Source organism: Amblyomma americanum, chromosome 5, assembly GCF_052857255.1.
Source record: "Amblyomma americanum isolate KBUSLIRL-KWMA chromosome 5, ASM5285725v1, whole genome shotgun sequence".
In the NCBI taxonomy this organism is placed as follows: Eukaryota; Metazoa; Arthropoda; class Arachnida; order Ixodida; family Ixodidae; genus Amblyomma; species Amblyomma americanum.
Window position 1 is genome coordinate 54,452,047 of NC_135501.1, and position 22,856 is coordinate 54,474,902.

A 22,856-nucleotide genomic window follows, 5' to 3' on the forward strand; every position below is an offset into this window, starting at 1 on the left:
GACAAAATTTTGTCGGATGCAGATTCGAGAAAAAAAAAATTATTTCTGCATTGTCTCAATATGCAGTCAGCTGGTATTTTTGCAAATGGAGCACGCATGTGCCCTCATGATCCAATGATTTTGATTGTCTTGCTTCGCCTAAAGAAATATTTTTCTGCAAACCCACATCATGCAAACTTTTCTCCATATATGACTCTACATATATGTGTTGACATGCATGAACAGCACTCACTGCCAAAGTAAGTGCTGCTAAAATGTACAGCTAAGCAAAGTACTTTAAATATCTTTAATTCATATATGTAGCCACTCAATTTTTCAGCACTTTCAGCATGTCGCCAAGGGATGTATTTATGCTGCGCAAGCGCTCCTCCCTCGTTTTGATGCTGGGATGCTTTTCCATGTGCATCTCGAAGGCCGCTGAAAACAGTAAAAATAACTGAGTACACAAAGTTTTGGAAACTGATGCAATCTATGCGCTTTTTATGGTACTGAAAGATGAAAAAAATGGACCCTTATAATTACTTTCTACTATATTGATTCAGACTGTTTCTTGCACCATATGCTTTGAAAGGGTGACAAGTGTCGTCATCATAGCAGAGAAAGTTATTTCCCTCTGGTTAGTTACAGGTTTGTACCTACAATTATGGAATCCTCAAATAAACTTCGTATTATATGCAACTCCAAGGACCAAGTGTTAATGCATTATAGTCTCCAAATATGTGAATGAGAAAAGAGTAACATGCAGCGAAATACTTTACAATGAATAACCTTACCTCGGAGAGCTTTGAGTTTTTCGGGCGTAAGAGCCCGCCTCTCTGGTAGCTCAGGAACTCCCTCTTTGTGCAGGAAACGGTGGCAGGGCCTACCGGTTATGCTCCTATTGTAGAGCTCTTTCATACCCCATAGAGCCTTTGCCATTTCCCGCACAAAGAGAGAGTCCTTGGGCTGTGTCTGCAGGTAAGCCCATTTCCCTCTAGGGAGGGTCACCCCACAGGCCAAGTGCACCTAAAAAAATTTTGAAGTAAGGTATGTCAGACACACTAAGAAAAAGCGCATCATCAAGTAAAATATTGGTTACTGATAATCAACAAAAACTGTTTTAATCTTCATACAGTGCTAATGCTAACCATAGTGCATGCAGCAGCTGGGCTACGATAAGGAATAAGAGGAAGTTATGACTTGTAGACCACAACAGTTCCGAAGCCTGAGGAAATGCAGGCCATCAGTGCAGCCCTAAGAATTTCCATTTTTTAATCTTGTTTACAGTTCCTCATCATAACATGTACAAAGTACCTGTCTCTATGACTGCTTTCGAGCTTCTTTTACGGGTGATATGCTCATAAAAGTTCTATACAAGCACATCTCTCTTGTGAGCCATCTCCAGTTAACCCCCTAAACGAAATCAAGCAAAATATTTGTAATTCCCTGTTAGCTAGCCATAGAAGACAATGCAACAAAGTTCTTGCCACAAACAACCATTTTTCAGGCTTGTTTTCACTTCAACAAAATTTTCGTTCAGTGGAGCTGGGCTTGAAAATTCATTTTATGATAACATAGGCATAATTAACGCATACTGTAGTAACTTTTCGTACATCCACACCACTAACAACAACATATAAAATTAATGGGTGACGATTATCAGACCTGAATGTTCTTTCCAAGCTCATCCTGACTGTCAGGCTTTGTTAATTCACCTGATGGCCTGAACCTTATTCCATTCATTAAAGCTGCGAGTAAAAATGAAAATCTCCATTCTGTACCTCCTCGTTTTCTCTACCACCATTCTGTGTGTCGCCTCTTGGGGCCCCTTGCCGCTCCTGGGCGATTACCGATGAAGTGGGCACATAAATCTGCGCCTGCAAAAATAAAATTGTCATTTCAGTTCCCAATTATTGTACACAGGTATTAATCAAGAACTCTGCAAGTAAAGTGCACTATTACCATTTATTTAAATTTTAAATAAAGTTCGTCACGGTGTTAGGTTATTTGCTATGCAAGCAAGTTATGTGACAGCACCTTTGCAATAAGCAGGCATGAGGGTTTCATATTGAGTAAAGAATGAAAAGGTAGTAGTCTAATACCCCTGCCACACTAACAAATTTCCCTTCAGTTTATTTTCATTAAAGATCCCAAATGGGGTGTTACATAAAGGGTGGGATAATGGTGCACCAGTGACAGCAGTCATAAACAATGATGGGCAAGTTATGGCAGCGATATGATAGGGAAGGCCGTCTACAGTCAGTTGCTACTCAATAAAATAATGAGTTGGTAAAGACGTTGGCACCGGCACACAGGTGCAGAACTTCGAAGAGGGTGATCGATGCGATGGGATCTGCGTGGTGGTGGTGCACAGATGTAGGCTTCTTGTCTTTAATGTCACTAAATTAATGTCATTCGGTCTCTTTTGGTCCTACATGGTAAAAAATAATGTCATTTGCAAATTATGGTAATGACAATTGGTGAAAAAAAAGTCTAATTAAAAGACATCAGCGCCCATAAAACGTGCTTGAAATTGTTGCGTACTGTTTCAAAAGCTGTTAAGAACATTTCTGGGCAATATTAAGGCTTCAAATATTATTTCTGGCAATTCTGCAGCACTTAAGTTTAGCCATCAAAGTCCAGCCAAGGACAGAGTCAACCGCAAATCTGAAAAATGTAAACAAACAAAATGGCTGGCATGACACGGTGGAGCGCAGATTGTTGAAATAACTTCCAAAAAAGTGAAGTGCTCAGTTACAGCTTTAAGTACTTCCCAGCCAAACGAACATCGAATGCCAGCCAACAATCTACAAAAATATCCCCATACAGAACTCGAGCATTGCTATTAGAATAACTTTTGAATTATTAGTAATAACCACTGCTGTAACAAATGTATTTTTGAGGAGATGCCAGCTATCCATCTCATCATTCTGTGTGGAGTAATTAAAAGGGTATACGTGCATCTTCTCGGGAAAACTAGTTGCTAAGATAGATTACTCTATTCAAGCCCGTGACCAGCCAAAACAGAAAAAAAAATCCTTGCATGACTGCATATGTGGCTATTAAATACACAGCTCCTCATGGATTTAGATTTTCCCCTCAGAAAACAGTAGCGGTTCTGTTCTCTTTGAGACGAGGCCTACAGGCCAACCCCACAATATATCTAAACCAAACCCAATTACCTGTCAAACAAGAGCATAAATTTCTAGGGATAACTTTCGATAAAAAGCTCACTTTCTTGCCACATATAAACACCTTAAAGAAAAAAGCTTCCCAAGCCCTCAATGTGCTAAAACTACTGTCAAGAAAACGCTGGGGATCTGATAGGGCATGCCTATTACATATATATCGTTCTCTGGTTCGCTCTAAGTTAGACTATGGGTGCATAGTATATGGCTCAGCAAGACCGTCCTACATAAAACAACTAGATCCTATCCACAATCTTGGTTTAAGGTTGTCTTCTGGTGCTTACAGAACTTCACCATTAGCAAGTCTGTATGTGGAAACGAATGAACCTTCCTTAGAAGATCGAAGAACTGCACTAACTTGTACATACATCCTCAAAATCCTTTCTCACCCCAAACATCTCTGTTACTCAATCGTCACGAAATGCCCATCCAGAATACTCTTCAACAACAAGCCTCACGCAATTAAGCCGTTGCTCTTGCGCTTCGAAGAAAAATGCCAAGCACTAAACATACTAAATGAAATTAAAAATATTGCCCCAAGATGCGAAGCGCTACCACCGTGGTACACTCTTCCCACAGTGTGTGACGTCACACTAACACGCCTCAGGAAAACTTGTACACCACACGACCAGATAATACAAGAATATCTAGCACTACAAGAAAAATACAGAAATTACACTCCATTTTATACTGACGGGTCAAAAACTCATGCTCATGTAGGAAGCGCAGTAATACAAGGAAAAAATGAAAATGCAGTACAACTTCCCTCATGTGCTACAGTTTTCACCGCGGAGTGTTATGCTATTAGTGTTGCGGTGCAGAAAATAACAAATGAAAACATCAAAAACAGCATCATCTATACAGATTCACTGAGCGTCCTTACAGCATTAAACTCTAAAAATGCCACGGAGCCACTGATTGGAAGCATCATACATAATATACTCTCAAGATGTCTGAACTCAAGTTGCTGTCCTAAAGGATGCCACATTAATCCCAGAGCACTTAACACTGTGCCAAAATTTCTTTTCATCTGCTGTACTGTGCTTTTTTTTTACTTCTGTGCTTATGTGACCTGCCTACAGAAAAGAAATGCCCACATCAAGACTGCATGCAGTTCCCAATTACTTTATTTTAAACATTGCAAGAATTGCAGCACAGCATGGGTAATTATAATTCATTTCAGGAGCATTCACTTTATTTAGATTAAATATAAACATGTTGAAACTGCACCTTTCATGAATGAGAGAGTTCTCTTCCTGACACTCGTCTCCTTTAGGGTACTTGTGTGTAAACATAGCAACCCTATCTTTTTAGACAGGTGCGACGAAGAGAAAAACTTTTGTAATGTAAAGTTCGAAATCGCAACCTTATACAGAGCGACATTGTCAAATCCTTCAATGGCGAGAGGCGCCACTCGGCTCTTCAAGGTGCCGAGTGTCATGCATTTTATCGAGCAAAATCACTGTCATGTTCTTATACTCATGAATCACCATATCACAATCCTACATGAGATACCTACATCGCCAACTTAACCAAGTGTGCACACATGCTGTTCATACTTCCAAGCTGCCTCCCCGCTAGCGTGGTGCCAGCGCCCTAGATGGCAGCTCTTGATTTTGCCCTAGTGACATTCATGTGCAAGCAGGCTACTCCTCTCAATGGTGAATGTACTGCACTTTTCACACCTCCCATTCTAAGCACACCTTAGCATATCTGTTTGACCAGTGGGGTGAATGACAAATTACGACACAGTGCTATTCGTGAAGCTCCAATTCAACAACAAGCAGTCTTAAGGGCGACCCACATGGAGCATTTTTCTTGCAAAAAACTGGCGTCCGGCGGGGCGGCCGTTCGCAGCTGATCAAGCCGGGCTAGATATATCCGCCCGGCAGTCAGCCGCTCGCCGGAAGCGGCCAACGTGGGCTGTCAGCGCGGACCAATCAGGGTGCGACCGCATCAGACTTCCGTCCGCTTCTACAACATGGCCGCACCTGCCGAAGCGGCCTCTCGCTTCACCATGAACTCGTCGTTACCGCTACACTGTGCCTCAGGTTCACGGCAAACAAAAGTCGCACGAAGCTTTCGCTTTGTCCGAAGGTGCCCGCAGCACAAAATTTTTGCTATGAAACGCGCCAGATTTTCAGAATTCTGGATTTGCAAAGCTGCTAGGCTTAGCCACTACACGTCGGTTGATGTCAGGAAGTGCAAGAGGTTCAAATAGGTTAACTATTTTGGTTCAGTAAGGGGTCACAAAGAATAATTCGTCCTCTTTGTCATCATGGAATCAATAGGTTAATTGTAAACGCACACCTGTTCTTTTCAGCATTTTACTAAGCATATGGAATCACGCCGTTTTTAAATCCTTGCAGCAGCGGTCTGGTGGCAGCCACCCATTTTCCGCCGCTTGTGGTGTTGCACGGCGGAAGAGCGTTGGCGTTCTGCAGTGCAAGTTCGCTCCATGTGGGTCCCCCTTTAAAAACGAGCAATGAAGTAGACCTCAGGGAAAGGCAATGCCAGCACCAAATGTGATGCCCGTTTGGAAATGAGGCAAAATAGATATGTCATGTTATCTTGATTGCATCATCATTGGCTGGAAGCCGTCACTCATTCTTCTATGCACTACACACCACCACTCATTCCACTATACACCTGCACTCATATACTACTCAAAAAGATAAAACGGAATTTCTCACAGCAAATACCGCCACAACGTTTTGAATTTTACCCACCAGAAAGTCAGCAATGAAAATATTATCAAGACCCTGAGGCAAAGAACTCAATTTCACAAGGCTCACCACCTCATTTATGATAGGGCATCTTAGTCAAAGCATGCATTGCCCCTGCCTAATGTTCTCTAAAAGCCCAAATACATGCTTGCTAAGAATAGTTGCTATAAACGTGGAACTAACAGCAGCCACGCTGACAAAGAAACACCTCAGCAAACAATGTTGGCACTGCATCTCTCATGCACCAATTTTGTTCTTGAGATGCAAACAGTTATGTGCCTCACCAATTCCTTTTATGACCACTTCTTGCAGGTCATAGTTTCGTTGGCGTTCCTGTGACAGCTTTTTTCTAAGGGACCTAATTTCCAATTGTAGGTTTTCTATTTCTTTTTTTTTTCCATCCAGTGCCCTCTTCTCCATGAGGTCTTCATCTAAAGAAGAGCTTTCTTCAAAAGAAAAGCTCAGCTTTTTGTGGCAAGCCTCCTTTTTCTGGGCCTTTTTTTGTTTTTGGCTCATAACCTGCTGAAATGAAAAGGAACATATACATCTTATTACTATCATTCTAAAGCACATTCATGGGCAAATTTCCAGTCCCATAAAAAACTAACTTCTAAGAACGAGATAAAATGGAAGAATAACCATAATTATGGTGCAATTTCTTGCTTTCAGCACACATACCATGGGGCCCACTAGAAGTACTTTCCAAACAGCATAACCAACTTGCAAGTAGTCTGCAATTGTCTGACTACAAAAAACAAGAAGTGTTGCCCAACCAACTCTGTGCATCATCCTACGCAAGGCTTTTATGCGAATGAGGTGAAAATTTCTGTGACCATTTTGACTCCACATGGTTGCATCTCGACAAAACAGATAATAACATTTTAATGCCATAAACTCATTATCAACCAGTGAAGAATTTCAATTTGTGGATGATTTTGCTATTAAGAAGCAAATCAACAGGTGATGTCACTATATTTAAACACATAACTGCCTTTTAATGTCACTATTAAAGGGAAACCAGATGGGAACACTAAGTTCTGATAGATTGATAGATTAACATCTCAGGATGATGACAGTCAGAAAATTGCTTCCAAGTGAAGCACCTGTGGTAACACCCCATGCAGATTCAAGAAACTGAAGCTCGTGGCGTGCCTGCTTCGCCAGTAACAATTGGTTGAGTGGTTCGACGCACGGCCAAGCAGTCAAGAATGTGAAATACATAAAAACAGCGCAAACCAGATGATGGACAGGAAGGTGAGACAGGAATGTCACTACAGAGACTTTTACCTTGCATTCTGTGCATCCACCCTGTGTGCAGCCATGCTATGAGCATGTTTAGAATGGTATGCTTGCAAGATTCACACTCCGTTTTGTTTGCTCGGCAGAGAGTCAAGCGGTTCAGTTCTCTGTTAAGCCTTTGAACAGGCTTCTTTCCGCGCGCTTGTGGCATTCTCAAATTATAAAATGTATTGTTTTCTCCTGTACGGGCATGCTATGAAGGATAAAATCCTCACCATTGAAAAGGTGGTACGTATGCATAAACAACCAAACTCGCGAGTCTGTGATGAACCAGCGCCGGAGTCCCTCGAATACTTGAATTAGGCAGTTTCCTGAATATGCTTGGTCAAATCATTATGCTCACTCTCATGAAATGTGGAGGTAACATTAAATGAAAAAAAAATAAAGGATGCTGTACTCACTGCCTCATTTGTAGATAAATACCTGAACCGAGCATTCAGAGAAAGGTCAGCATGTTTTGGCAGAGCTGAAATGCCACAGTCTCGTCTGCACAAGGCCAAGCGTTAATAATTGTAACGCAGTTATTCTTCATTCTTCGGTATAGGGTCCGGTTACACTAGGCCGATGCTACGGCGATCGGTTGGCTGGTCGGTATGCAAATGCCATCGCTGACGCACTAGTCTGTCAAGCTATACCGACGACGACGCCAGCAGGACCAATGACCTCGTATCGCAGTAATGTAAAAAGAGTGAACGTAGTAGGAACTGGCAGAGTGTGGTGGGGGCTAGTTGATATGACATATTTTACTAAACTTAAGAACTTTAAAACTTATTGGACCTGATGCTAGCCACGGCGACATACGCGCGATGTTCGTGCACGAGCGAAGATGTGCTTTTATTCGGTGCCTGCGCATAGAACCTATCAGCGAGGCAAGCGACACGGACAGAAAAAGCCGCACGACGGTGCCACTAATCGCCGTCGCCTAGGCTTGTGCGGCCGAGCGAAAGCTTCACACCCGGTGAATAGACGGCCCGAAAGGCAGCGCTTGTGTACCTTATCCACATCGAAAAAAGCAAACCGAGCGGTTGCATTTCATAACTTCACACTTTATTAAAAATCAGTAAGGAACTTTCGCCATAATCTTGAGTTTCGGTCAACGGTGGACCGCCGGCCCGTTTCGTGACGAGGCCTAGCGAGTACGCAGGATTCGTGTGTGCGATTTCGGCGATTGCAAAGAGCGAATTCGCGAGTTTTAGCACCTTAAATAGCTGTTGAGCTTAACTTTGGCTACAGTGCCCTCAAAGCGACGACTGCCTACATCGCAGGGTGCGAGTACAATAAAGGGGAAGTGTCGATATGTGACCCGGTGTTCACAGCATGTGCTGAAGGCAGCCGGCAGCAGCAGTCGGCGTCGACTGTGGACAACAAATCTGGTAGTTTTCATTATTTCAAGTAATGTCCAAACTTATCTTTAGCTAAAGCGCTTTAAAATCAAATACTGATGACATAAGAGGAAGCAGATGCATTCAGCGGGAAGTGCCAGTCCTATGCGAGGCTTTTCCCAAGCAGGCGACATAGCATCAGCGGTGCTTATTGCAGTGTTATCATAGTGTGTAGACGAGGAAAGCTACAATTTGCGAGCAATACTACGTAATATTTAAGATAAGGAGAGCCCACTTTGAGTTTTATGCCAAGCAGTACTGTTTGCGCACAGCTATGTAAACAATCCCAGCGCGGGGCTACATGTTGTTGTGATCATCGCATTCCTAGGCCGCAATGCGCACGCACAGTAAACGCTAAATGATGTGCTATCATTTTCAAGCACTCATCTAGACGGCGGCGACCATTCATCGGTGTGGGCAGTGAAAACATTCGAGTCGCGTAGGGATTTGCAAGCGGCTTGGTTCCTGCAAAAGGCTTCTATGAGCCGAAGGGAATGTATGTTACAAATGCACACATGCAGCGGGAAGCCGTCTCATTCGGCATTTTTCTCTGCTCCTTTCGTGCCTCAAGGTTACTCCAGTGCCACCTTGTGATAGTTTGAGTTTAATTATCAAGCCAATGAATAGCGGACAACAAACTGGTATCCAGCTACAAAACGACGCGGCTTTCACGGCGCACATCGGCGAAGGCATGCAATGCACGGCACGTGCCGCTTTTCGCATACGAAAGCACTCGACTGCTCAAAAGAAACCACACTCATAACATAAAAATAACTTGTTTATGAGCGTAAATAATAAAGCAGGGGTCCATCGATTTCTGTTTCCTCAACAATCAGAAAAGGGGTGCCACAAGCAAGTCTGCTTTCCTAAGGATTTCTCAGCTAGCGTACTAAGCTGATGGCTTCTGAAAAGAAAACAGTGAAAATGTATTTTATTTGGATAAGCTAAAAAAAAAAAAGAAAAGTTTTCGAGCGACCGCCGTCTATGACGTGCATGCAAGCACCTCAACAGCGCGCTGCAGACAACGCGGGGTGCGCATGCCCTTCTAACGTCAGCGATCAGAGGTTGTTGCCAGACCAGCAAGCAGTTCGCAGAAGAAACAGAAAAAAATCGTTTTCAAAATATTTGCCGCACAGAATCAACTGAAATTTGGGGGAATTTTAATTAAACGAGTTGAGAATTAAATGCGATAAGCAGGGTATGCGTGAAAATAGGCTGTCAAAGCCCCTTTTTCTTAGTATTCCCATTCAGTGTCTCTTTACAGACAGCTTGTGCACACTGAGTATAACTCTATTATTTTCCCTGAATTCTCAAATAATTGCTGGTCTTCCAAATGTAATCTGCAACAAGAGTTGAACTCACAGATTACTGTTACATACAAGGTCTTTAATGGTCAAGGATTGATAAAACTGCCAAAGCTAGCACTAGTTCGTCGGCCAGGCTTCAGGTACCCGATTTATTCTTAGGCTACAAAGGACATTATTGTCAGGAAGGCCTGATAAGCCTCCCACCGAGGTTTGACTGGAGCCCATTAGAATAAATTACGAATACTGATCATACACAGGCTGCTTCCTTTCCTTTGCGCATCTCCCCACTCGCTTGTACTTCAGTCTTTCAATCCACAATGGAGCACACAGCTAAAATAGGCAAGCAAATACATGAGATGCACTACGAAATATTCGAAAGCGAAGAACAGAGGAAAGAGCTGCTGCTAATGACACTTTTCCTGATGCAAGGTCGGCTTTGGCCAAACAGTGCCATGCTACAAAGTTGTTTCGTTTAATGAAAGTGACTGTTTACTCAAAGTGGGAAGCCCCCGGCCAGAGGAAAGCTTTTACCCACTGTATCAACAACAGGTTCCCGGCATCACTAAGAATTGAATGCCACACTTCCCACATGTGAAGCAGATGCTCCAATAACTTGGCCACTGAAGTATTGCAAATTGACAGACGGATACCTGAGCACTTTGCTGAGCAGCTTCATGAGCAGCATCATCAAACACATGCTTCGGCCACCGGATCCTTCGCTTGTTCAGTTTTTTTGCCAGTTCTTCTGCCGTTGCTGCATTATAGACATCTCAATTAAACATAATACTCATGAAACTATACAACATATGAACAAAGCAGTGTACAATTAGCAGAACAATTTCAAATATTATTGTCAGCCGTGGATTTATGTAATACATGCTGGAGCAGCTTGCCATTCTATACATGAGTGATGCAAGGTTAATCTCTACCTTGAAGAAATAATTTGTGCCTATTAAGAGCTGTCCAACACCAGAATTGTGCATGCTTGAAGTGGTAATTAACATGACAAAGCTGTGATTATTTTGTTACCATGTCTTTTGTTACCATGACTATGGTGGCAGCCGACGCTTCCTTCACTGACGGCTCGTGCACCCAGTCGCTCATTACAAGTTGTAGGCCTCAGCGCCTTCCACAACTTCAGTTGCTTATGAGTAATGAAGCTTTTTCTTGACATTCAGAATTAGTGGATGCCTGAAGCAACCACGCATGGCCACAAGTCAATGTCCTGGATGCAGCTGCTTGCCCGCAGTGCGAAAGGGTCCAGCTGTTTGTTTTCTCCTCATAACGCTGCCTATCATATTTGGATAGAGTCGCTGTGTAATCTCCAGGAACCAAAGCCATTCTCTTTGCAAACAGTTAGGCTACTTGAGCACGTCACTTACAAGTAGGGGTTCGACATTTCAGATAAAACCAAAATAAACCGATAAAAGTATGCCGATTTCAGTTCTCGAAAAACGTCAGTATTCTCGGCATGCAAGGCAAAGATAGCTGGCTGTTGAAAGCGAGTTACACTCTGCCAAAGCTGAAATTAAGTAAGCAGGAAGCCAGGGGCATGATGCAACAATGACGTTGATCCCTTTGTCCTTGCCCATAATAATCTTCATCACCGCCATCCAGAGCGTCTTTGTCCCGCCAGTAGACCAACTTGTTTTTCGCCAAGCCCTTTGTAGATTTTGGGCAATAATCTTTTATTAGGCTGACTGGCACGACGGCCTTTTCACCGTCTTTATACAGCACGTATGCGAGCAACGGCTCCATAATAAAGAAATATTTTCGTAGGCTAACAAAGCAGCGCAGCTAGGGACCCCAAAAAATTGCACCTAATACCTAACACAGCTACGATGGCTAGAAGCTTTGGATACTTTTGGCTTGTTATGGCCATGCTTTGAAAAGGCAATTTTTTCTAGCGCGCACGCGGAGCATATTTTAATGAATACTTATAAACTTTACAGTTCTTTTTTGCGTAGAACAAAGCCGACTGCAGGTACCCAGTGGACTTCAAATTGCTACAGTGTTTTGCACAGCGCATTTCGCGGTTGTATCTGGAGGGCGAAAGTCAAGACAATCAAGACTTCAAGAGTCAAGACCGGTCAAGACCGATAGAGCAGTGGTCACTTTGTTGTCACCTTCTGCTGCTATTTTGTTCAATCTCCCATTCTAGTTTGGTATTTTTTGCCTGCCTGTTTCATTTAGTTTTTCTTAGACTACTATGGATGGGGACGTGACCAAGAAACGACGGAAGCGTTATTTCTACAAAGACGAACCGTTTGTTGTCCCGAAGACCACACTTTACAGGAGGCAGCAAGAAGTGCGGCTTCGCGCTCAGCATTGTGCCTCATCGACGTCAGCTGCCAACGACGGAGATGTCAACGGCGGAGGCGTTGTGGGCGATTTGCTGAACCTTCCAAGTGGCGAGCAACCAGCAGCAGAACAAGCGGCGCAGCCAGCCTCGCCTACTTTGAGTGCCCACGATGAGCAGGCAGGCGGCACCTCGTATGACGATGACGAAGATTTGTTCCAAACAGACGACTTTGACCGGCTTGGCGAAACACCCGAAGACAGCAGTTCTACGTCGGGAGAAACCGAAAACGACGACGGCGAACGCGAGTTTCTGGCATCGGACTTTGTCGAGCTTGAGGCAGCAGTAAATCCGGGCTCCACAACGACAAAGGCAGCCGCGATAATAATGATAATGGCGTTTGTCGTCACTCATGGACTCACTTGGGAGGCCCTGAATGATCTGCTGCGCCTCATAGATGGTCTGTTTGGCTTTAAAGGAGATGTACTTCCTCGGTCAAAGTTTGTGTTCCGAAAGCTTTGGTCGTCGCGCAAGGAAAGGCTGGTGAAGCGGTTTTTTTATTGTGACACCTGTGGCAGTGTGCTTGTGTCAGTGCCCGGAATGTCATCAATGAGGTGCCCGGACTGCGAGGTTAGCACGGAACTTTGTGTTCTAAAAGCTAGGGGACATTTTTTCATTATTTTAGATTTGAAAGAACAGATGAAATGTTTGCTTGCAAAATCAAAGGCTGCATTGTTTGAAAGACTTGTGAACTTAAAGGCAGTCATTCAGCAAGGAGGAGCCACACTGTTGCAGGACATCACAAGTGGATCTATGGCCGAGGAGTTGAGGAAGAGCGGCAAAATTGGCTGGATGGATCTTACCATCACTATCAACACAGATGGAAGCCCCGTATTCAAGTCATCGTCATCATCTGTGTGGCCAATCCAGTTTTTGATTAACGAGCTGCCACCTTGCGACAGGCTAAAGAACTGCTTGATAGGTGGGCTGTGGTTCGGCCAGCACCCGTACATGAGAACCTTCTTAACCAAATTTGTTGAAGAGATCAATCAGTTTGGCAAGATCACTTGGAAGGCAGGTCATACATTGCTGTCATCAGGACTTCATGTACTGTGCTGCTGCGTGGATGCGCCAGCCCGAGCATCTGTGATCAACATGGTCCAGTTTAATGGTCTCTTCGGCTGCCCTTGGTGCTACAATTGTGCCGAGTTTCACGAAGGTATGGTTGATCAAATTTGTCATTGCATCTGGCTGAACACTTGTGCATGTATGTTAACTTAGTAAATATGCTTAATAATTTCAAATCTTATTATTGAACAGCTTGTAACATGCCCTGAAATGCATTTAGAGTGTTCTGTCTGAGCTGGCTATGACCAAAAAATGGATAAGTTGAAGCGGTGTTCAAATACTGCTAAGGAAAAACGTTGCATTTGCAGCGGTCAGTTTGTATCAAAGTTGTCAGTGCACTTTATGAAAGCTCTGGCTGCTGAAAAATTTGCCATTAGAAACATGTGATATAGATCATGTGCCACACTTCTCCGTGACAGCAGATATGAGGTGCAAAGTATTGAAGGCGGGCCTAAAATTCCTTATCTAGATACATCATGCGAATGTCACGTGAGAGACTTATACCCAGCAAGAGTACTGTCATAAGCAAAAGTAAGGGCTTTCAGTCTGCACTCCAAACCAAACTGCACTGTATACATGTGGATGCTACCTGACGAAGTGCTCCTAGTGTCAAGATTGGCACACTGCGACGTTTTCAACAATATGAGCGTTTCGTCAGGCAGCGCCAGCATGCAGCGTGGAATATGGTTCACACCATGGACAGTTGGATCGATTACTTTTGCTCATAATAGTTTAGTGCATAAAACATATGCAGGCATTGCTTAATTCCTGTAGATTCTGCTTTCTGCAGGCAAATAATCGAGCATGCACACTATTTCTCTCCTTTCAACAGGGGCCCAAAGGTACATGAGTGTTACAGTCGGTGAGGAGCGGACCCCAGGGGAGATGCCGAAAGACATGGAGTTTGCGGAGAAGATCAAAGATGCTGTGAATGGGCTTAAAGGGCAGTCACCACTGAATCACCTGAAACACTTTAACATTGTGTTTGGCCACACAGTGGAGTATATGCATTGTGTGCTCATTGGGGTCACGAAATGTCTTACTGACCAGTGGTTTGATTCAGCAAACTCTCAGCAACCGTTCTACATTGGTAAGTAGCGGAGAAAGTAAAAAGGCTACACTTCTACTCATTATAGCACTAAGTAACCTTAAAATTTTTTCTAATACTCTGTACTACATTGCTGAAGGGTACATTGACCTAAATTAAGCATAGGAAAAAAGAGATAACAAAGGTTGTTACTGGCTGGTACTCCTTAACCCATTCCGGTCATACCTCGGGCATCACCCGACAGTGGAAAAGTGTGCGTGTGGTTGGTATAGTCCGGCATGGCTCGGCACAGGGCTTTAAATAAATGTTTATAACCAAGCCATGATGTGGCACTCCCTTTCATTGCGAGGAGCTGGAAAGACCAAAAGAATGCTGACCATTGCAGGAGTCAGTGGGGAAGCTATACCTGACCAGAAAGGGTTAATTAACTGTTGCCGTCTAGTTCAGCTGCTGACACGATGGAGCTTAGCTTTGATGTTCAAGTTGCAGTGCTCATTCAGCTGGCTCCTCAAACAAGGTGTGGTCCTATGTCCTGCTATCAAAATTAGACATGAAAAATAACTAACTTACGACAAAGCACTAAGGGACTTATGAGCATGAGGAGGTTCATAGTTTCACAAACAATAAAGAACAGTCTGGCATGCTTGAGTGCTCAGAAAGTTAGGTAAGCTGCATTTGTGCAGCTCGAAAAAAGGAACCTGGATATGATTTTCATGACAGCCACGCAGTGCCACTGAACGCCAGTAGGGGTTCATATTATTTGCATTGGTTGTAAGCAATCACCAACAGCTTGCAGAATGCAACTTTGGCAAAAATTTCAATTTCTTAGCATCTTGTTCATATCACTTGAAGTTTAATGCTGCACCTTCTAATTTAAACATTCCAGGCTGCATGCAAAAACAGCAGTGCAATTAATTTCTCTATCTGATATTGCATTCCATAAACATCAAAATTGGCTTTTGAGGAAAGGAAATGGCGCAGAAACTATGGGAGTGAAAGAAAGGAAGAAAGAGGGCTCCTAGTGTAGGGCTGGGGAATAATTTCGACCACCTGGGGATCTTTAACGTGCACTGATGTCGCACAACACACGGGCGCGTTTTTGCATTTCACCTCCATCGATGCGAAACGTGGCCGCCGTGGTTGGATTCGAACATGGGAACTCCGGCTCAGTAGCCGAGCACCCTAACCACTGAGACACCACGGCGGGTCTCCATAAACTTATGACAGTGGATCCAGAAAAAATTCATTTATAGAGCTTGAATTATAAGTCAAAACAAAGTGGTGTCATAATTTTCACCTTGGAATTGTGAGCTGTGCGACATAACATCTTGGTATGTTGTGCCATGCTGGAACGTAACCTAATCCAACGCCTTTCACGTTGGTTCACTTATGTTCTAATTCTGCGTCACAGCAGCCAGTGCCATCTTCTCAGCCAGTTTGTGTGAATTTGTCTGCAGCATGTGAAGACAAAGGCAGAGATTTTTTGTTCTGTTACCCTTCTCAATGTTTTCTATGCAACGTAAGTGCCTGACGTCATTTCAGTGCCCTTTTTTTTTACAAGATGTCCTGCTGCTATGTTGAGATTTAATGCTTAAAAGGGCCCACAAAATTTGTGCATGCAGCTTCAGCTGCTATGGTTAGAAAGCTGCTTTTTAGACTAGAACAGTAAACAGTGATAAGCCATTGCCCTTGTTACGTGCACACCAGCGCCAAGTGCACAACATTTTTATTTGTGCAGGGCGCCCCGTAACAATGGCCAAAGTGGACAGAAGGCTGCTGGCAATAAAGCCACCTCATTCATTCACCCGTCTGCCACGTTCGCTCAAGGACAAGTGCCACTGGAAAGCCAGCGAATGGCGGCATTGGTTGCTTTTTTATGCCCTGCCCTGCTGCTTGGGCATACTACCTCAGCGCTACCTGAACCACTTTGCATTGCTGGTTGAAGCCATATTCACCCTACTGCTGGAAGAGCTGACATTGCAGCAAATAAATCATGCAGGTGAGGCCCAGCTGTATAATGCAGTATTAGAAGCTAGGCACCAAAAGTACTTATTGGTAGTTCAGGGAAAAAATGTGGCATCTCAAAGCAAGGAGAGCCTTGTGCTTATGGTCTGCAGGTGTTTGTCATGAACAGTTTATTGTGGTTTGTAGTATTTGTGCTGCTTCTGATTCTTTTATTCTTTGCTCTATAGATTGTGTCATTCTTGAATATTTCACTAAAGTGGTGCCACTGCAGGATGTACTAATGTAGTCTGATATAGCTTAAGGACGAACCTGCAAATGAGACGATTCAAATTCATGACGACTTGACTGGAAAGGACTCTGCGGTCACTGCATGAAGCGCATGGCAATGTCAACTAGGGATATGTGAGTGAAAACTGCCTACATATCATTGCAGTTATCATCTGACAACGACTGATGGTGGTGATATCTACATTTAATTTTGTGATGTTTTCTAGTTCATAAGATTTCCCATTGCATTTTTATTAGGCTGCTTTAATCTATACAGGCCTACTTCATTTGTCACTCAGTGTCCCTTCAAAAGTTGAGTGTTTGCATGTTGTTGCCCACTTGAGGGGTACTGAAAGCTTAATTAAATAGTCTCTTTGCTGAAAAAAAGTGCATTTTTGTTAGCCATTGATAGATACAGCCTCTAGTCTTGTGTGTGCTGTGCTTAGTGGTGGTCTTTCTCTAAGAGTTGATGTGACAGCACTCTGCAGCTGCTCAGTTTTTTTTTAGGAGCATTCAGGATTGTCTATCTTAGGGTGCCTCAATGACTAGCGCTGCTTTCAGCGTGCAGTTTAGTCCAGTCTATTGACCACGATACTCTACATTTCAATTACTTTTCTGACAATCAGGATTAGTAGTTTCCAGCTGCAGTTGCATATTCTCTAAAGAATGCCGTTTAGACAGCTTGTTGTTCACCATGAGAGGTTCCCCTCTCTCTCTGTGTTCTCTCTGTTCATTGTTCTATGGCCATCCATCATTCGTTCACATTCTGCTCACGCCAAGCATGAGCCAAGTAATGCTATGCTTAAAAGGACGTTTAGAAGCTCATGGTTTCATGAGCGCCGCATAGCAGTGGGCTCAATCCTTTTTTTTTCCAAAGTTATCTCATGTTTGTTTTTATTATTAAATACTGTTTTTCTGTTTCGAGCCTGACTCGGCCGTATGAGCTTGCATTTCCTGTAGTATGTTCCCACAGTCTTCAACATCCCTTCTCTGGTTATCAGCTTATTCTAGAAAGTACTTATCAGTTGTCCTCTTGTGGTTCACGTAATTACTTTCTTTATCTGATATTACTAATGGAACGCACCTAAATTACACGTTACATTTTTGGTATCACTAGATATTTTTACAGTGAGATGTTAGTACTATCTTGGTGCAGGCCGCCTACTAGAGGACTTCGTTTCACGGATGCCAGCACTGTATGGAGCGCGGCTGATGACATTCAACGTCCACCAGCTTCTCCACCTGGCGAAGGCTGCTAAGAACTTCGGGCCACTGTGGGCACATTCGGCATTTGTTTTTGAAACTGGGAATGGTAGGGTGCTTAGAGCAATAACATCAGCAAATGGGGCACCTGACCAGGTCATTGAAAAAATGATTATGCTGCAGCAAGTGGATTTGGCTATGCCACTTTGCACTGTTCAGGAGCAAGCCAGAAATTTCATATGCACAATGCTGGGGCACCCACTCACTCTGAATGCCACACGTGTGGGTAACTCTTATATATTTGGAGCTTGTGATCCATTTCCCGTGCTTTCAACAGAAGAAAAAAACAGCCTTATGTTGAGCTTTGGATACGTTCCTTCTCTTGAGGAGCATTTTCGGTTTAGTTTCCGCTCCACTGTGCTGCACAGCACAAGGTATGAGAGGGCAAAGAAGAGCAACAGTACAGCTATTTGCACAACAGAGAATGATTTCTTTGTTATAAACCGCATTTTTCAGGTTACCGAAAATGAAACCAGAGAATGCATTTTGTTGTGCACTAAGGTTGTTTGCATGGAAAGCCAGCACAAGCTACCTCCGCACATCATGGAATGCTTTCGATCTCTTTCAGGTGTTATTACTGTATTGAAACTGAAAGATATCCATGCGCCATGTGTGTTGATTGAATTTGCGGAAGAAGAGGGGCTGTACATTTGCAAGCTGCCAAACTTCATTGAGCATGATTAAAGGCACAGTAAAGAATCTGAAGTCGTCTTTTTACCACGGGAACTGTATCTACACATTCCGGGCATTGTTAAAAACTTCGAATTATTGTCCTGTGAGGCCGATTGCCCTAATTAAATCGGATGAAACGTCCTGGCTCCCACCTTCTTTTTTTCTTAACTCAACATGGCAGGTAGGAGGAGTCAACTAAAGAGTCGGGCAGTCCCATGGCGGCTTGCCGCTCTGTCATTGGCGAAGTGACACGTAAATCAGAGTCCACATGCATTTTTATTTCTATGGGCATAACCTGTGCCTGTATTGTCTGTGACTGAAGCTGTTTATTCACAGAAACTTAAAAATAAGCGAAAGTGAAGCCGCCACTGGGCTGGCTAAAGGCACTTACCTACTGCGTTGAGTTCAAGCAAAAGGCGGGAGCCGGGATGTTTAATCTGGTATAATTAGGGCAATCAGCCACACAGGACCATAATTCGAAGTTTCCAAGAACGCCCGGATTGTGTAGATTGAGTTCCCACAGTAAGTTCAGATTCCTCTTTAGTGCACGGTGAAAATTTAAAGTAAACTGTACAGCATGGTCGAACGTTCCAAAGCAATACCTGGGCTATAAGAGGTGCTGTACAGTGTAATCCACTTATAATGATACCAGATATAATGATATATCGCTTATAACTATCAAATTCTTTAGATTTCTGAATTCTCCCATTGCCACTATATGAAAATAAACCGTATATAACGATAGAATTATTGGTGAAATAGCTTATAGAATGATAGGATTCTAGCCACCCAGATGGTATTTACAGTCAAACTTTTTCTGAAAGCTTGATAAAAAACAAAATCCTTTGAAGTGAACGAGGTAAAAACTCCGAACGGACCGGCATGGCGAAATCCGTGGGGGAGCGTTGCCTACGGCCTCGAGAACCAAGCACTATCGTTGACACAATAGCTGGAGGGAGGAGCTTGCTTGGCCGCTGCCGCGCAACATTGACTAAAAAATTATTTTCCGCCCAATGTGGTTGAGAATTTACTTTTTTTAAGTGTTCCCTTTTCTTGCACGTTCCCCATTTTGCGCTGTCTGCATCACAGTCCTTGGCAGTGCACCAAGATGCTCTATGATGATTATGCCGATAACATTACTGCCTGTTTATCTTTTGACGGGAGCTCCGGAGGGGGTGGGGTGGCTCGCTCGGCTAACTTGGCAGAGTGCCAAGACGCTGTGCGCCCTTACATTTATGGGGTAATGCCTACATGCATGGGGGAATACATGGATGTGTTTTTTTTGCCAGTCCAGATATAACGTTAATCGGTTATAACCATCAAATTTTCTGGTTTTTCTAAATGTCGTTATAAGTGGATTGCATTGAAGTAAAGGGCACCAGAATTATTCAGACAGCATAGTTTTCTTTAACACGTGCCGACAACGCATAGCACACCGCTTTTTGCACTCCACCTTCATTGGAATACGGCTGCTGCTATCAGATGAGCACTGCATGGTCGGCTCGGCTACTTATGATTTTCAGCAGTTTTACTTGCAGCTCCTAAACTGCATTGTAAACATGAGAAATATTGGTTTTGAAGTGCATATATCAGTTGTATTCAATAAACCGATCATTATGTGTATGAGTATACATTGCAAGTATATGCTTCATTTGTGTTACTTAATTGTGGTTTATGGGGTGTTTAATGGGCCATATATGAGGGATGCCATAGTGAAGGTCTCCGGAAATTTCGACCACCTGGGATTCTTTAACATGCACTGACATATAGCACAGTGCATGAGCCTCTAGCATTTTGCCTCCATCGAAATGCGACCGCCGCAGCTGGGATCAAACCCGCATCTTTCGGGTCAGCAGTCAAGCGCCTTAACCACTGCACCACCGCGGCGGCTATAAAATTAAATTGATTATATCTGGTACTAATATACTGCCATTGGAGGCTGTGGTCATTGTGCATACCTGGTCGTATGCCTTTTGCAGGAATTGCAAGCTTCAATTGTGTTCTCAACCCACTTCCACACTGTCCGTCAGTTTCCATACATAATTGACGGACTCCGCGTCGAGATTTTATGGATTCCTGTGGTCCACAAAGTCTCTCCATAACACCCATCCATAAAACTCCATCACCCGTAAAGTCATTGTCCACATGTGTCCGCAACCACCCCACGCACTCCGCAAAATCCATAACTTTCCACAAAACTGTGGACTCCATAAGTCCATACAGCATCCATACAAATTTTTGTGGAAATATGTGGAATCCTTAAGTTTTCCATAAGGCTTCTTACGGAAATTTTCGGCAGGGATAGTGCGACCCATTCCCCTCCGAGGAGGAGAAATGAGCACACACACCGTCTTGTCGCGTGAGACAGTAATCCTCACCCCTCTCGCCCACGCAGCAACTCGACCGAGCGCATTGTCCGCCAAACGTTCAACGTCCTAACTCCCGGCTCCAGGCACCAGAACGACGTCGTCGTCCGCGTACGCCGGGAGCGACACACCTTCCGGCATGCCCACCGCCACGCACTACGACATTCCACAGCAGTGGAGACAGTGGGGATCCCTGCGGGCTACCCAAGGTGGGACGCGCGACCGCGTTTCCCGCAAAGCAGCGGAAAACCACCTCTCGGTCAGAAAGAAACGACCGGAGCAACGCGCAGAGGTTCCTCGGGCACCCCCAGTCACCAAGCGAACTCAGTACCAGGGGATGCCACACACTGTCAAATGCCCCCTGGAAATCTATGGAAATAAGCAGCGCGTGCAGACCGGCGTCCCGCAGCTGCCGCAATTTGGAAACTAGAGCGTGAAGGGCCTGAACAGCCCCCACCCCTCATGAATCCGAATTGAGCTTCTTGGTGCAGTCCACAACGGGACAGGAAATGGTACAGGCGATCGTACAGGAGCCGCTCCAACACCATTCCGACGACCGAATTGATTACTATCGGCCCCGGGCGGACGACCGGGCTTCAAAAGGAAGATAATTCTTCCCCGCCGCCGGATTCGGGGGAAGTAACCGAGGCGGAGCGCGGTGTTAAAAATAAACATGAAAAAGCCAGACCAAGCCGACCAAAGCGCACGCAGCATGCGAGGGCTGATGCCGTCAAGGCCCGAGGCCGTCCCTAGTTTGGTGCGGGAGATCGCCAACTCAACCTCACCAAAGGTAAAAGGAACGTCCTCGGGACCTCCCAAGAAAGGACGGGCCGCCACTACAAGCAATGCCACGTGCTCGGGCGCGTCCGACTCCATGTCGTCACACGGGACCTGCGCTTCCAGGAGGACCGCGGCCGTCGCCAGAACGGAATCCGTCATCTCTCCGTCGGGTCGCAAGACCGGAGGGAGCAGAGGGGGTAACGCCTTCCTGAACGGCCGCCCGTAAAGATTTTGAAGAGTGGCCTCGCGGGCAAGCTCGCGCGCGGCCGCCTGCCACGCAGCCGCGACACGGTTCCTGAACCGGGCCAGGGCCCCGCTAAAGGCCGTCCTGTAAATTGCACGCATCGATGCGTTTCGCGTGCGCTGAAAACGCCTCCTCAGCGCACGCACACGCTTGCGCTCGAGGGCCAGGTCGTCCGTCCATCACGACGCGCGCTCTCGTCGCAAAGAAAGCATCCTGCGGGCTGAGGAATAGCTGCGGCGTTCGCGGTCGAACACATCGTGAAAGCGCTGGACTACAAGATCGAGCGCGCCACCGGAACCGAGGTCGCCACCAACGACCGCAGAAAAGAAATGGTGTCTGCTGATCGCGGCAATGACGCGGGCCGCCCCGCTAGAGGTTAGAACCCCATCGCGAGGCCCGTCGCCAGCGCCAAAGCGAACCTCAATATGTCTGTGTTCTGATAGCGACTCGGTTCCGGCCACCGACCTGCTAAAGCCCGCCAGCGCAAGCACCGGACTAGCCAGGGTCACGTCAATCCAACTATCAATGTATTTGTTGGAATACGTGGGTGGCGAGGAGGGATCATTGAGGACGAGGAGGTCCGCCCCCGACGCGAAGCACAAGAGGTCGCCCCCACGCACATCGCAGAGGTCCGGACCCCATACCTCGTGTTTTGCATTAAAATCCCCGGCAACGACAGCCGGAATTTCGGCTGCAAGAGCCAACGCCGCAGAAATCTTTCCGAAGACCGGAGTCATCGGAGAGTGCGGCGGAGCGTAAACACTGATCAGTAAAAACGAGGCCGAACGGTGCCCCCGTGCCCCGCCGTGGTGGCTCAGTGGTTAGGGCGCTCGACTACTGAGCCGGAGTTCCCGGGTTCGAACCCGACCGCGGCGGCTGCGTTTTTATGGAGGAAAAACGCTAAGGCGCCCGTGTGCTGTGCGATGTCAGTGCACGTTAAAGA

The 22,856-nt window shown here is 45.0% G+C and overlaps 2 protein-coding genes across 2 annotated transcripts; one reads left to right on the top strand and one right to left on the bottom strand.

Annotated features, from left to right (window-relative positions):
* Positions 1-377: 377 nt before the first annotated feature.
* LOC144133881 (uncharacterized) lies at positions 378-11,494 on the bottom strand. The gene is made up of 4 exons (XM_077666948.1): positions 11,392-11,494; positions 10,532-10,635; positions 6,134-6,415; positions 378-1,005 (listed from the first exon to the last, which is right to left on the bottom strand). The coding sequence occupies exons 1-4, from the start codon at positions 11,492-11,494 to the stop codon at positions 703-705; spliced, it is 792 nt and encodes a 263-aa protein (XP_077523074.1). The 3' UTR covers positions 378-702.
* Positions 11,495-12,090: 596 nt separating this feature from the next.
* On the top strand, positions 12,091-14,406 carry LOC144133882 (uncharacterized). Its single transcript, XM_077666949.1, has 2 exons — positions 12,091-13,399; positions 14,141-14,406. Exons 1-2 carry the CDS (start codon positions 12,091-12,093, stop codon positions 14,404-14,406), a joined length of 1,575 nt encoding a protein of 524 aa, XP_077523075.1.
* The last annotated feature ends 8,450 nt before the right edge of the window (positions 14,407-22,856 follow it).

Excerpts from the sequence above, each read along its gene's own strand:
- LOC144133881 (XM_077666948.1), bottom strand. The coding sequence starts at position 11,494 with ATGGCGGTGATGAAGATTATTATGGGCAAGGACAAAGGGATCAACGTC. Across the intron at positions 10,636-11,391 it reads AATTTCAGCTTTGGCAGAGT|CAACGGCAGAAGAACTGGCA; the intron begins GTAACTCGCTTT and ends TCTATAATGCAG. Across the intron at positions 1,006-6,133 it reads TCAAGAACAAAATTGGTGCA|GTGCACTTGGCCTGTGGGGT; the intron begins TGAGAGATGCAG and ends AAATTTTTTTAG.
- LOC144133882 (XM_077666949.1), top strand. The coding sequence starts at position 12,091 with ATGGATGGGGACGTGACCAAGAAACGACGGAAGCGTTATTTCTACAAA. Across the intron at positions 13,400-14,140 it reads TTGTGCCGAGTTTCACGAAG|GGGCCCAAAGGTACATGAGT; the intron begins GTATGGTTGATC and ends TCCTTTCAACAG.